Source organism: Myotis daubentonii, chromosome 2 (assembly GCF_963259705.1).
Source record: "Myotis daubentonii chromosome 2, mMyoDau2.1, whole genome shotgun sequence".
NCBI classification, from domain to species: domain Eukaryota; kingdom Metazoa; phylum Chordata; class Mammalia; order Chiroptera; family Vespertilionidae; genus Myotis; species Myotis daubentonii.
This window is the reverse complement of record NC_081841.1, coordinates 98,899,331-98,915,617: the sequence shown is the minus strand read 5'-3', so window position 1 is coordinate 98,915,617 and position 16,287 is coordinate 98,899,331. Positions and strand designations below refer to the sequence as shown.

General features: G+C 37.7%; 1 protein-coding gene across 4 annotated transcripts in view; it reads left to right on the top strand.

Moving 5' to 3' along the window:
• The first annotated feature begins 455 nt into the window (after positions 1-455).
• Positions 456-16,287, top strand: part of DCP1B (decapping mRNA 1B) — a 55,660-nt gene continuing 39,828 nt past the window's right edge. For 2 of the 4 annotated variants that reach the window (XM_059683967.1, XM_059683968.1), the window contains exons 1-3: positions 456-702; positions 5,037-5,077; positions 9,603-9,730. In XM_059683967.1, coding sequence (XP_059539950.1) covers positions 553-702; positions 5,037-5,077; positions 9,603-9,730 — 319 coding nt within the window. In that variant the 5' untranslated portion in view covers positions 456-552. The remainder of the gene's footprint in view (positions 703-5,036; positions 5,078-9,602; positions 9,731-16,287) is intronic. The other 2 variants (XM_059683966.1, XM_059683969.1) reach the window with 2 other exon arrangements.

Sequence of the window (16,287 nt, the reverse complement as noted above, 5' to 3'; positions counted from 1 at the left end):
GCAAATGTCAATACAGAGGAAGAGTCAAATAAGTCTTAGCAATGTCATCAAAACGATTTTGACTTGGCAGACCCCTTGAAAGGGTCTCAGGAACCTCCAGGGGGCTCTGGGCCACACTAAAAACTGGGTGTTTGAGCAGACAGAAATTACAATTCTTTCTCTTCGTTTATTTAATGCTTGAGGCTTATTTATTGTTGTAGGTTTGATTACTGAGCGCCAAACGAGAGACAAGCCAAGGCGCTGAACCCATCCAAGAGATACATTCCATCGTGAGCAGCTCAAAGGCTCACTTAAGGAAGAAAACAGTTCTTGGCGGGGAGGTGTGGGGGGGAGATGTCAGAACGCTGGCCCAGGCTTGCAGTTGCCAGTGGCAACGATCGTCGGCGGAGGGAGCGCGGCCATCGATTAGTCGCGTCTCGCGGCTGGAGGGAGCCCTCCCCCCCGGAACCGGGCGCCGAGCGGGTGGCGGGAGCTCGCGGGTTCCGCACTCCATTGGAGTGGCTGCCGCGGGCTCGGGCTCGGGCTCGGGCTGCGGACGGGCAGGGAGGGAAGATGGCGGCGGTAGCGGCGCGCGGCCCCGTGGGCAAGGGGCGCGACATCAGCCTGGCGGCCCTGCAGCGCCACGACCCCTACATCAACCGCATCGTAGACGTGGCCAGCCAGGTGGCTCTGTACACCTTCGGCCATCGGGCCAACGAGTGGGTGCGTGCGCGCGACGGGCAGTGCAGGCTGGCGGGGCGGGGACGGGCGGGGACGGGCGGGCTCGATCCCTCTACCGGGAGGGGACGCGACGCCCCGGAGGACGGAGGCGGACGCTGGTGGCTCGCGGGCTGCAGGCTGAAGTTGGGGGGTTTGTGCCCAGGGGCCCCGGGGCTTGGGGGAGAGGGAGGCCGATCTGTGAAACCATCTGAAACTGGGCAAGACTTACATGCAAATCCCTGCCACCCGCGCGCCGGGAGACCCGACGGACGGGGACGCCACCCCGAGGACCGAGGGGAGAGAGGACCGGGTGCCCCGAGGCCGGAGACGGTGACGGGAAAGGCGGCTGCAGAGGCGGCGGGAGGAGGCGAGTGCGGGGAAGCTGCGGTGCGGGCACTTCAGCCTCCGCGGGACCGAGAGGACCGAACCCGAGAGCGGGAGACATCTGAAATTGCGGACTCAGGGACTGGACGCCGCCAAGGAAAGAGCAGACATCGGGAACAGAAGACTGCGTGGGCCTGGGTCCCACACAGGAGGAGGCCGACCGTGTCGGAAAGATTGTTACTCCACAGCCCGTCAAGACCAGCGATGCGTTAATATTTGAGTCCATTGGGGAGCCCGAGTACTCCTGTCAAGCAGGAACCCCGATAAAGAGCAAGAGAATGAAATTCAGTTTTTCTCACAATTAGAATTGGGTAGAGCATAAGACATCCGAGCCCTCCAGCAGGTTACCAGTGGATTTCGAATGTGGAGAGATGGATTTTTTTTTTTCCTCTTTTCCTCCTGGTGATTTTTGTCCAAATAATATTCATTTGTCAATTATATCACTATCCATTCATTACTTTCAAATAAGTTACAAAACAGTATGAAGCACTGAGCCTGGATGAATGGATTTCAGATTTGTAAAAAATGTATTCTCCAAGAAGGTATCAAATAAAAATTTAAGCAATAAAACATCCATATTGAACAAATTCATATATTTTTAAACACATTCACCTGAAAATGACTAACAAAAATGAAAAGGTAAAAAGTTAAGTCTTAAAATGAGAGAGAAGAGCAGTTTTGCCCTGAATTCTTAACTAAGGAATGTTATTGAAATGGGCTTAGGGCTGCTTTCCAAGTAGCCAAGGCAATAATAATAATAATAATAATAACCATAAAAAAATAAATAAAGCATGGGAGCTCTTTACTATTCATTGTTTTGTAATAGGAAATATATCTCTTGGTCAGAAAATTCTGCCACCTGGGTCTTTATATAAAGGGCATTGAGCAACGTAGTGGACAGTTTCATCAATGGCAACTTAAAAAATGCCAGAGGCATAATGTCATAATTCTGTCAACTTACAAAACATATTCTACACCTGGCTATTACACTGCTCTACAGAAAAATGCCAGAGGCATAATGTCATAATTCTATCAAGGTAATTCTGCAGTACAGATAAGGATCAGGCATGCATAGTTCAGTAAACTGACTTGACACCAGGACTAGAGTCTGGAAAATCCTGAAACAGAGGAGATCATTCCTCTTGAGTAACAATTGTTTCCTAGAGGCTTTTGAGACAGACACCTGTTAAAAAGAGTTACAGAGGTTTACTAGATACCCAGTGAGACCCTTATACTAAAGCCTCCTGAAAAGGCAGAAGAGTCACAATGTATTTACAAGATTGTTTTCCTGCTTCCTGGACTTGTTACCTTCAGACAGGCCATAATTCATTCAGTAAAAGGTCATTCTTTCAAAGTACTAATCTTCAAGGCTGTGTTAGCCAAAAAAAAAAAAAAAAGAGAGAGAGACCCAGTTTAGCTGCAGAGCAGTTGCTAGGAGTAAACAAATTGTCACCATATGCCATCACTCAGGCCCTTTGGATGGGAGCCTTTTGAATACAAACCTAATAAACATGTAAAGAACATTCTTGAAAATGGAGGAGAAAGCATATGCAAGAAGAATGTGGTGTGTAAAGGAAGGGAGTTCTTATTACACTGAAAATAGATGAAGAATGAACTGGCATTCAGAGCAGGAAGAAGTAGGAAGGAAGAGGGAACAGAAGTGAGCTGCTTTAAGGAAAAATTAAGGAAGATATATAATGACTGAAATAGAAATTTTAGAACTGGACTTACTTCCTACCATTAGGAAAGACTACTCCCCCCAAATACCTGTGTGTGGAAGAATATAACCTTGGTATTTCAGCCCTGAGAGAAGTAGTTCTTAAGGAGTTGATTTGACAGTGTCTGGAGAAAATTTTTGGTTGTCTTACTGAGAGTGAGGTGTTAGTGTCATCAAGAGGGTAGAGGCCAGCGATGCTGTTCAATAGCCTACACAAGTGCTGAGCTTGAGAAACTGCCTTAGTGACTAGTGTCCTATTTTTTCTAGCTTGTAAGGTTTTCTGAGTTCTGTGTTATCACAATTTCTGGATATGAGGCCCAAGCATTTGATATTTGTTGATATTTTAGGCAACTTGGATGCTACATACATGACTGAGAAAGACAGGTTTAGAGGGTAGAGACCTACTTTTTCATTTTAACAAAATAGTCAGTAAGACACAGATTGCTTTGAGTTGTTTCAAAGGAGTCAAATAGTGTGCTGATTCCCAATAATTTGTAAGCTAACACTTATATTCCACTGTATTATTTCAAATTTTGAACTGCTTAAGTTTTAGCACTTGTTGAATTATTTTTATAATAAATAATAATATGAAATCATTTAATTGTTACTAGTAATTTACTCTTGATAGCTATTTGCTCTTAAAAAATCATTTTGATATCATTTGGACCATAGTGGATTTTGTTTTCATGACTCCTAATACAGTTCTGTGGACAGAGATTGTTATTGAATTAAGGCAGCGGTTCTCACATAGCATCATCAGAATCACCTGAAAGGCTTAATAAAAGAGACTGCTGGGCACCAGCCCGAGTTTCTGATTCTATAGGTCTAGGGAGGGACCCAAGTATTTGCATTTCTAACAAATTCTCAGGTGATGCTGCTGCTGGTGATGTGGGGACCCACTGAACTAAATTTTGAGACCCACTGAACTACAGTGACCAAGAAGATTGCTGAAATTTCTTGAGCTTGTGAAAGGACCATGCTTCCAATTTTTTTGTGTGTGCCTTTCAGAAATTATCATTTTAACATTATACCTTTATTCTTAAAGAGTGTGGTTTTCACCAAAATTACAGAATACTTACACTTTAAATGATTTTGGTAATGGATATTAATAATAAAATACTGAGGTTAAATAGAATGCTGAAATTGAGCCATGTAAATAGCAAATGTACATTTAAAATTTTTAATTATAATAGTCCAATTATTAGTTAAACAAATGGGTACTTAAATATTTTTATCAGGGGATGAGATCCTGCCTTTGTTGAAATGGAAAAGAGCCTTTCTGAATGAACTAAAATGATATCATTTTAACTTTATCACTTCTCCCAGTTTTTCTTAGGCAGATTTCTTGAGTCCTAGTTTGGTAATGTTTCTAACATAATTTCAAAAATCAAAACTTGACTCTGGCCTGGCCAGCGAGGCTCACTGTCAACCTATGAACCAGGAAGTCACAGTTCGATTCTGGTCAGGACACATGCCTGGGTTGCAGGCTTGATCCTCAGTGAGGGGCATGTAGGAGGCAGCCAATCAGTGATTCTCTCTCATCATTGATGTTTCTATCTCTCTCCCTCTCCCTTCCTCTCTGAAATCAATAAAAAACATATTTTATGTGTCTGCAACAAGCAGAATCCGAAGTAACCGCTTGAGCTAAAGCTGACCCAAAAAACATATTTTAAAAACAAACTTGACTCTATTCCACACCCAGTAGGGCATTGAAAACCATGGCATTGTTGCTGTCTTCAATGTAGTTGTCAAAGTAGAATTATTGGCAGTTCATCTGCCCTCCTAGTAGAGCAAGAGAAAATGAACCCAGAAAACAAAGAGAAGGGTAATGAGATGCAGTCATCAGTGATTTCTGCAGCTTGCCATATAACCTGTTCAGAGGGCAGAGGAAAGGCAACACACTTCCTATAACTCTTCTTTCTAATGAGATCCATGGAGCACTTTTATTGCTTCAGCTACCCCTGCATTTGGTAAAGGAAGATAATAATGGTTTATTTTGCAAAAGAAAAATTACTGCTTCCTGCTGCTTCCTCAGCAGAGCTACAGTCAGGCAGAGATCCTGCTTTTCTCCTTTCCTGAAGACAAGCCTCTTAAATTAGATGTTGCTTAGATTTGGTCCCACTTGAAACTGGGCAGAATTCCTGTTCTGTAAGAAGTTTATGTTCTTTAACCTCTGTGAATGTTTACTGTTAATGAAGAGAATCTACATATTTTGCTGTTTGTTTTTATGTTCTAGGAGAAGACCGATGTGGAAGGAACCTTATTTGTTTACACAAGGTAAGAGTACTTTTAGAAAGGAAATGACAGCCATTCTTTAATCGTAGTTTTATTTCAAAGACAAGTAAAAGAACTGAACCATAGTTTGAAGTTTTTAGTTGACACAAGGGAATACTGAATAATGTCACCTGGAATAGTGTGACATTATTTCAGAATAAAATTTTAGAATATAATTTAAATTTTTAGTATAGATGAACTTAAATCTTTATGTTTTCTAAAAGTAGTATTAAATGTTTATTCTTTAGTTCAAACAAATGGTACAAAGTTCTCGAATATAATGCATTAGCAAACCGAAGTACACTATTAAGAATATTAGATTATTTAATCAATATTTAGAACGGTCCAGATATTTATCTTTTAAATTTTTATTTTTAATTACAGTTTACATTCATTGTTATTTGGTATTAGTTTCAGATGTTCAGCATAGTGGTTAGATAATCATATACTTTGCAAAGTGTTCCCCCCAATATTTCTAGTACCCAACAGGCGCCATACATTCTTGTTACAGTATTATTGACTATATTCCTTATGCTGTTCTTCATACCCCTATGACTATTTTGTAACTACCAATTTGTACTTACTAATCCCTTCACCTTTTTCACCCAGTCCCCCAACCTCCCTCCCTTCTGGCAACCATCTGTCAGTTTTCTGTATCTATGAGTCTGTTCCTATTTTGTTTGTTCATTTATATTGTTCTTTAGATTCCACATATAAGTGAAATTATATGGTATTTGTCTAAATATTCCACACCCAATAGGGTTTTATTGATGTCTCCCCTACCACCCTTGACTATTTAGAGAAGCATGATCCAAAACTAAAGATGTCTGAGTCCTCCATTATTTAGTTAATAGAATATGTTTCAGGATAGATTTAATACACTCTTTATTTTGATTGTGAATAAATTTAATAAGTTCATGTTATTAATAATTTATATCAAATATTGACAGTGGAAGGGAGGGGAGTAAAGAGAGAGAGAGAAACATCGATGTGAGAGAGACACATCCTTGCCTCCTGCACTCGCCCAACTGGGGTGGGGATCAAACCTGCAGCCAAGGTATGAACCTTTGACCAGGAATTGAGCCTGCGACCCTTTGGTGCTCAGGATGACACTCTAACCACTGAGAACACCAGTCAGGACTGTATTTTGTCTCAATAGCTGAACCTTTAATTCATATAAAGTGTCATAAAGTGCATCACCATCAATGAGGGTGCAAAGGTAAATACAAAGGCCTACTACTAATTCTTTCAGGGCTAACAGTTTCATTGGGGACAAAGAAAATATACACATACAAGTATATATTTTTTACACATGTACTCACATTTAAAGATAAACAATAATGTAGCTAGATTACCCTAAGTGCCAGTTGATAGGTTATAAGCAATGAATGAGCTGCTCAGGTTGTAGAAGGCTTTATAGAATGGTGAGTCCTGAGTCAGCCTCACGAATAAAGATAGAACTTAACTTGTTTAGAGGAGAGAGGGAAGGGCAGTCTCAACAGCAAGAATGGCATAAGCAGAGGCATGAAACCTATAGTGATAAAGGGACGGTAAGGAAAATTACTCTGGTGCAGAGTTTACATTGGCTTATATTAGTTACAAGTTAACAGTAAGGGTAAAGCAATTTTGCTGGCTTGGAATTTCAGACTAAGGATTTTGAAATTTATTTTCTTAGCAGTATGGAGCCATTGAAGGTTTATGAACAGAGGAGTAATAGAATTACAACCAAATGTGCAAGGAAAGTCAGTGTGTCAGCATTATGCGGATGCATTGGTTCTAGAATAAACTGGAGCAGGACATTGAGAAGATACTTGCGGTGGAGATGAGATGATGAGAGTGTGGACCAGAGGGATCAAGTTGAAATGGAAAGGACTTATTGAAATAATGCATGTATAGAGGGGATGGTGACATTTAAAAAATAACATTAAGATTTTGGAATGGAAGACTGAGAGAATGACAATTATTGGTAGGATGGAAAAATAGATCAAGAATCTGGTTTGAGGGAAAAAATTTAATTTTCTTTTGAAATAATGATTTTGAAGTGATAGCAGGGCATTCAGATAGAGATGTCTAGCCACTCAAGTGGGATCAGGGCTGGAATACAGAGTTTGGAGTCATCTGCATTAATTTGGTCACTAAAACGATGAGAGAAAATAGGTTCTTTGAGGGAGAAAGTTGAAACTGAGGAAAACTAATGGTTGGTTTTAGAGCCAGCAGGATACAGAGAAGAGTCAGCTATAAAGGTAAAAGCAGAGATAGAACAATACAAAGAGGCCAGTTGTGGGCATAGCCAGGAACAGTGTGAGTCTGTGTGTAGGTGGAAGCAGAAGTGGGAGTGGGAAGAAAGACCTGGATGGCCAAGGCCATCAGAACAGGTAAGGAGGAGGTTAGTTTATTCAGTTTCAGAAAAATGGTGGGAGTGCTCAAGAGCCGTTGGCTATATTAGTTTACATTGTGTTCCAAAACATTCCAAAAGCATGGGAGCACACCACCAAGTGAGCTTGTTCAGGAAAGACTACTCTTGAGAATTCTGAAGAATGAAAAGAAAAGCAAGTGGTTGAACTTTACTGTGCCAAGCACACAATATGCATTCTCATTTATTTCTGAAAATATTTTACTTCTGAAAAGAAGTAAAAGAAAATATATTAATATGCATTAATGGTTTTATTTTGGGAATTTTTAGTAGGGTTTTTTTTTTTTAGTGTACCCAAACCAAATGAAGGGTTGTTATTATAAGCACTTCTTAATTTACTTTGAGTTCTTAGTGGATCTGTCAGTTAAAGAAAATATTAAATTAAAAACAAATCCTTCCTTATATCTTTATATCTTAATCTCTTCCTCAAATATAACTCCTCATTAACAGGAATCCCTTTTCCCTGCTGTCTTCCCCAAGATCCCCCCAGCCCCCAGTGCCAGATTCTGGGATGCTGAGGTCTTTCCTCTGCAGAGGATGACAGGAAGCTTGTAAAGATCAAAAGGGAGTTTTGGGTACAGGTGATGGAGCTGCCAGTGATATCTTTTGCTCTGTATCCATACTGAGAGGTTAATGAAATCCTTGAAGAGTCAAATCTGTTTATGTGTAAAAATACCTAATCCTATTTGAAATTTTTTTTTTGTCTTCTTTTTCTCTCATGTTTTCTTTTTTTAATAGAGTTCATAGAGAACCACGGTGATTTCTGAACTTAACACTTCTAAAAGACTCTGTCAGAGATCTTTGGAAGTCAATTTTCATTCTTCCTCAGAATTTAAGTTGAAATGATTATCATGATTATGTCTGGTTTTGATTATATGCCTAATACCACTTTACCTCTCTGTAAAGTGAATTAGACACGGATTGGCTTCCATCAATTTTAAAATTGGAGGGCTCAAAAGGAAATGCTGTAAGTGGTAATGTAGCTGTATTTTACTTCTTTATCAGTATTTTTTTTAAATATATTTTATTAATTTTTTGCAGAGAGGAAGGGAGAGGGATAGAGAGTTAGAAACATCGATGAGAGAGAAACATCGATCAGTTGCCTCCTGTACACCCCCTACTGGGGATGTGCTTGCAACCAAGGTACATGCCCTTGACCGGAATCGAACCTGGGACTCTTCAGTCCGCAGGCCGAAGCGCTAGCCACTGAGCCAAGCCAGTTAGGGCCTTTATCAGTATTAAATCAGATATCAAGTTTATATCAAACTAAAATATAAATACCTTGTTGCTCATAACACTTCTGTGGGTTTGTTACCCTGGTGCCCTAGTTTAAAGTAAATAAATAAATTCTGCTTTCACTTTCATTTTGTAAGCATGTGGGGTTTCATTTGTCACAGAAGCTGCATAGTTGAATTGCTATATAGCTGTCACCCAAGGGTAGATAAATGCAAATGTAGTTATTAGATTTTATACTCTGAATAATTTGTTTTTCTTCTGCCTGACAGAGAGTAGGCACTAAAGGTTCATTAAATAAAAATAAAAAGTCACTAACAGCCAAATTTTTATGGAGAAAAACTTTATAATAGTTTATCTATAAAGCTATTTGCTTTAAAGAAAAGATCGCTTTGTACATTAAATTATATAAACTTTTAATTATACTGTATTTCCTCACCAGTTTATTGACCGGAGTTGCATCATTTCTTTAAAAAGTTTCACAGCTTTTAATTTCAGACCAACACTAAGATTTTCTGTGAAAATTTTCTTCATGTATTGTGACATACAATCTATATTAACTATCATGTAATTACCATCTCCTCCTTAAAGGAATTTATAATCTAGATAGGGAAACAAGATATATATAGTTAAATAAGTAGAATTTGATTTTACCAAAGGATTTGTAATGAGAGTCATGCTGCATGTGTTACATAAATTAATATATTAGTGCTATTAGCTACTAGTAAAGAATCATTGCTTTACATGTGTACAGTCTGCTTGCACAAAGCTGTATAGACTTACAAAAAGGTCAAAGGCACTTTCGGAATGTAGTTATACTAAAAATATACTATACTGAACAACGTGTCTTTTGATGTCCTCCCCACCCCTTGTGATTCTTAGGTCTGCTTCTCCAAAGTATGGGTTCACCATTATGAATAGGCTGAGCATGGAAAATAGGACAGAACCCATTACTAAAGACCTGGATTTCCAGCTCCAGGACCCTTTCCTACTCTACAGAAATGCCAGATGTGAGTTTTTCTTAATGAATGGGTAGTTTAATTTGGCAGTTTTACCAAGTATTTAAAATTGTACAGTGTATGTCATTGGGCTTGTGTTTAGTGTCAGTGATTCTAGGGGTCAGGATTGGTTAGCTTGGGAAATGCATGCCCACTTTCTTCCTTGGGAAAGTTTACATGAAAACAATATGACTATATGATGTAAGTATTCAAACCCTGTCTTCTGCAATGAGACCACTTTGCATTGTGAACCCATTGGAGATTCTAAGCTTGATCAGTGCTGGGTGAGGAGATTTTGGTCAGGAGACTATAGAGAGGCACATAGGTAGTGCTGTAGGACATAGAATGAATGATTCAGCTGGTGGAACTTTTTTGTGTGTGAGCCTTCTGACATTATGTTTTGGGGAGAGGACGAATAGTCTAGAATTGCTATCTTTTGAATACATAACAAAGTCCAAAGAATTTTAGTCATTAAGAATTTCATAAGACTTTGTAATGTTGAAGTCTTAGGTAACTATGTGGTCTTTGTCAGATTTGAAATGAGGTAGAAATTGCCTACCCAATATTCTGCTTATTTTACTCATGTGTCTTATCTGACCACTTGTGTTGGACTATTGGACAGCCCAGAGAAATATTGATGGAAAATATATAAACTGCAAGAGCATCTATGTGTGTTTGTGCATGCACATGCTCTGTGCTTGTGGGTAACTTTCAGAAAGACCTTGCAGTTAAATATTTTTCATTCATTTTCCACCGTGCTCTTTGAGCTCAATATATAAGAATTTGCCTACTATATACTATTCAGTGTAATCTTAATAAGGAATGTAATACAAGTGATATTTGATGTTATAACTCCAATGAATTGTTTTGAAATAAATATAACATCCTTTTACTGCTATATTTACTTGTAATTATATATGTATAATTAAGTTATTATGATAGGTGGTCATCCTATTATTTAGAGAATATGAGTAAATTTTCATGAGAAAAAAATGAAAGCTATTAATGATTTACTAATGATAGATCCTGTGAGTGAAAAATTTAGTAAAATAGATATTTTATTTCCTATTTCTATTTCTTTGCTGGAAGGTGTAATTCCATCAGTTGTTAGCTTGTAGTTTGAGTTTTTTGTGTAGTAACATCAGGTTTTATTTTCCTTTTTGAGATTATTAGATTCTATGTCAAATAATATATAATTTAAATCCTAATAAAATAGCCATATAAATAAATATAAAATAAATGAATATTAATGACTTATAGTAATCATTTTGGTAGCTCTTACTTTGTATAAATACTTAGTCTAAGTTAGTACAGATACTATTTTAAGTTCTTATTATAATATTACGTATCACATATTAGGTACAAAAATATAAGAATCAACCACTCTTTAATGTGGTTGATTTTAAAATTGACTTTCCTAAGTCCCAGAGGATTTATCTGATAGGTAATACTATTTGAATCTAATAAACATATATTAAGCCTCACCTTGTTCCAGGCCAATGCTAATATGGTAGTCTAACTGCATGTGTCTGTTGAATACTTGAAATGTGGCTTAGTCTGAATAGAGCAGTGCTATGAGTGTAAAATACACATTGATTTTCAAAGACAATACAAAAAAATGTAAAAAAAAAAAAATCTCAATTTTATACTGATTTAACTGTTAAAATGATAATACTTTAAATATGTTGAGGTAAATAAAATGTTATTGAAATTAATTTCACCTGCTTTTTTTTAAATTTAAAATTACATATGTGGTTCACATGTGTGGTTCACCTTACATTTCTATGGAATGGCAATGTCCTAATTATTTTTTTGTTTCTTTTACTATATTTTACAACCATAACTTTATAGGGTAGACATTTTCACTGCCATTTTGCAGATGAGCAAACTGAGGTTCAGTGAATTGACAGACCTGACAGATATTCACAGATTCTAATTTCTCATAACTTTTTCTTAGAAATACCAATATTTTTGTTTTATAAAAATGAGAAACTGCGATTAAAGAAATTAAGTAATTTATCATGGCCCATGACTGTTTGGAGATGGAAACAGCATTGAACTGAGAAAGCCTAACTTCAAAAGCCCAGGCCCACCCAGCCAGTGTGGCTCAGTGCTGGAGTACTGACCCATGTACCAGGAGGTTGCTGGTTTTATTCCCAGTCAGGGCACATGCTTGGACTGGGGCGTTGATCCTTAGTAGGGGGTGTATGAAGCAGCCAATCAATGTTACTCTTTCATTGATGTTTCTATATCTCTCCCTTCTCCATCTCCCTTCCTCTTTCTCTAAAAATCAATAAAACAAACAAACAAACAAACAAACAAAAGCCCAGGCCCAAGCAGTGAAAAAGTACTAACACATGAATGATGTATTTGAGCAAGGTTTACTTCTCATAAAATACTTAATCTTTTTATTATACACTCCAATGTTTAAAAAGCAAGTTTCTTTTATAAAAAGTTGAGTATCTATTTTATCCCAGTTATTAGAGAGGAGACTGTCAAATAAAAACAAATATAACAAAAAGCTGAATTTGACTATTTCTTTCATATTATTCCCTTTAGTAACCTTTTACTATGTTTTCCATTTCATATCTAAGTAAGATTTTGGTATATGGAGATATATTTTAGAAATGTATTTTCCCAAATATCCTATATAATAAAAGGCTAATATGCAAATCAACCGAACAGTGGAATGACCGGTCGCTATGATGTGCACTGACCACCAGGGGGCAGGTGCTCAATGCCTTGAGCTGCTCAGCCAGAAGCTGGGCTCACGGCTGGCGAGTGCAGCAGTAGTGGTGGGAGCTTCTCCTGCCTCCACAGCTGTCGGACATCTCTCGAGGGTTCCCGGACTACAAGAGGGCACAGGCTGGGCTGAGGGACACCCTTTTCCCCCACCCCCCAGTGCATGAATTTCATGCACCAGGCCTCTAGTATAATAATATTTAAGATAAGTTACAGACAGCAATGACAGGTAGATTTCAGAGGTAGGCCAACAGCTTGAATATATCATTGTCTATGCTAAGAAGTTCTTTGAGCTGCTTGATTTAATTGAAGACATAAGCCTGGAGCTTAGAGCAGATTATAAAAGGCAAAAATCAAGATATTTAGGATCAAAGCTGTTTTAGAAAATTCCTCAGTTTTAAAGTGAATTTATTTGGGTAGTTTTTAAAAAAGAAATACAATTTAAATTCTTTGTTGATATTTGTAGGATCTGGGGAAAGTTGCTAAATAATGGGAAATGGTACACTGAATGAAAGTGAGAGTTACTAACAGTTCTTATCTTTCAAATAAGCCATGGCCTAGAAGTTCCTTTTTAAAGTGATTGGTGGTATTTTAGTTATAGACAGCATATTGAACACATTCCTGAAACTATAGAAATGACAGTAAATGGGAAAAAAGATATAAACCCACAAGGGTGTTAGATGAATTTCATGAAAAAGATTGAGTATACAAGAGAGAAGAAGACATGCTATGATAGCTTTATTGTTCATAATTATTAACTTGTCTCCTTGCAGAAGATCATATCTCTGTTCTGTTGATGTCAGATTTGATTATATGCTTTCGTTCCCCCTCAACTCCTCCACCCACACTGACCCCTCCAGAAGGATATTACGTGGTCACCTGTTGAACTCAAATATGAATAAATTGCTTTGACCAATGAAATGAGGGTAAGAGTGATATATGGCACTTATGAGCACATACTTTAAGAACTAGCTCATGATTCATCATGTCTCTTTTCTTTCTGCTATGATGACTAACACTATTCTAGGCAGAGGCTGCTCTGTCAGCATGGAATGAAAATAGCATGGTACAGAGGTAAAAGCAATCCATGATCAACATGTAATATGTATGAGAAATAAACCTTTGTCATTGTAAGCCATTGAGATTATGGGGTTGTTTGTTACTGCAGTATAACTTGGGCTACTGTGACTGATGCACAAGCCATCGAAGGAAAAAGGGATCCAAACACAGAATTGGAGGTAAAGGAATTCTGAGAACTATGATAAAGAGGAATCCCATAATGACTCCTATGTGGTTAAAGTAAAGATCATTCAGCCTAAAAGTAAAAGGATAGGCGGCTTCAGGATGGGTGTCCAAGGAAAAATTTATAACTGATAGTATGAATCTATTGAAACATTTACAGTTCCTTTTAAAGAAAGTTTGATGATAGAGGAACATTGAAAACTGAGGGGGTGGGAGGAACAGTAACAAAATGAAGCAATTCTTAATTCCTGGGAAAACAAAATATTGTATAAAAAAGGAAATATAATCATAGTATACCATATGGTTCTGCAGATCATAATACTTAATTAAATTATAAGTACTGAATGTGAAATTGTATTATACTAGAAGGATGTGTGTTTGTGAGAGTGTGTATATTGTCAGAGAACTAAATCCTCAATAGATTTTAAAAATCAAGAAGAAGTGTATGCATGCTATATAGTAAAAGAGATTTAAATGTCAGAAGAAAAGTTGGATGAGAAATAAATGGAGAGCAGAAACAACTGTTATGGATAGAATTAAGATTGTTTTGGAGGAACAGTAATTATGAATGTAATGGCTAGAGAAGAGTTCTCTGTTTTTGTAAACTATATAGTGTTTGACTTAAAATTATGTATGTGTATTATTTTGATAATGATAAAAATTAAAAATATAATTGATATCAATGCATTCATAAAAGCAATGTTTTAATTGGTGGTTAGATTTTTAAGTCAACTCCTCATAAGAGCCTTTCTAGCCCATTGTATACCTACCAAAAAGTAGCACACTAACATAATGATGTACCTATGAAATATACTGGTAGCACTAGTGTGTATAGCATTATTTCTATAGGAAAATTCATTCAAGAGTAAAACTTGTGTAGACCCCCAAAAGTATAACATCCTTAGCAGCAGGGCAGAGGACTTCTAGTGCCCATTTTTAGTAACAGGTCATTTATAAAGCTAGATGTTCCTATAAATTATATGTTAGCACATGGTCATAGTAAAGTAAACTTTGAAGCCTTCACAGTCTGTTGCTAAGCCTTGGTTCTATATTGGTTCTGCAGTTCTGTATTGCTCTCCTCTTTATTCCCACCTCCATTCCGATTCAGGCTTTCATTACATATTACTTGGAGCATTTCACAACTCCTCATAATAAAAAGACATTAAGCTTCTGACACCAGCCAAGATAGAGAAAGTTCACTATAACATATCTATCCCACTGGTTATAACTAAAAGTTCTAGGCAGAATACACCCCTCCCCCAAGAAAAATCCTAATTGAGGATTCTGAAAATAAGCAATAACAGGCATATTGGGAAGAGAAGTAAAAACCTGAAGAACAACCAGTATGGTGGTGAGTTTCCTGATTTTATTCTTTACTTCTTTATCTCCTGGCTTTGACTCAAGAGTGGGCCAAGTCACAGAATTGTGGACAAGAACAAAAACAAGAGAAGCCCCACTTTCTAGTCTGGGGACTAGAGAAATCGACTCCCATGAGTTACAAAGTGTGGAGAGAATTGTTCCCTCTTCCTTTTTTTTTTTTTTCTCTCCTAGCCCTACTCTGAAGCCAGTTGCAGCTAAACTACCACTGTGTCAGTGATGGTGGAGATACACGCACATGAAGGTCCCAGGAAACAACCTGTCACTACCAGAGGAACTCAAACAAGGGCCCTTGTGGTCTGAAGAGTTTGGGGAAAATCCAATTACATATATTTCATCTTTGTTTTGCTTCACCTTGTGGGCATCCCAAGCTATGCAGTCTGTCTGACAGTGTGAGAAGTTAACACTCTAAAAGAAACTCTGACTTTCTGGCTATAGATCCCTGATAGAGTGTTAGGGAGACTAGAGGAGAGAGCTGGATAAGGAGATTCCCTAATTCTGTACATAAACTGACAAAAGTCCTAGTCTCACTTGTGAGCTTCATATACATGTAATAGAGCCAAAGAAACATAGGAATGACGTTGAAAACTAACCTACAATATAAACCACCATCCAAGTTCCAGACACAACTCTGAAAATGAATCTGACATGTAAACCATTGCACACAAAAGGCAAGACAAAACTTCTTGTCTATACATAACCAAATTGATTGCATTCTCAAACAAAAAATCAGCATTCTCTGGAAAGTTTTAAGAGGACTCAAAAGTCTCACAATATTATCAAAATGCCCAAGAGACAATCCAAAATTACTGATAAAAAAAACAGAAAAATATGACCAAATCTCAAAGGAAAAATGTCAACAGATGGCCACCCTGAGATGATTTAGATGTAATTATAAGACCATGGCTTTAAGACAACTTTTATTACTACACCCGATGAGGTAAAACTGAATACTCTTCTTATTTTATTTTAGAGAGAGAGAGAGAAACATTGATTGCCCTATTGGGGATCAAACTTGCAACCTGGGTATGTCTCCACCATCTTTTGGTGTATGGGACAATGCTCCAACCAACTGAGCCATACTGTCAGGGGTAAAACTGAATATTCTTGGAATGTATGGAAAGATATAAATTTTCAGAAAAAAAATAGGTATAAAAAAGAATCAAAGGAAAATTGTGGAACTAAAATAATACAGTATTCAATGGATG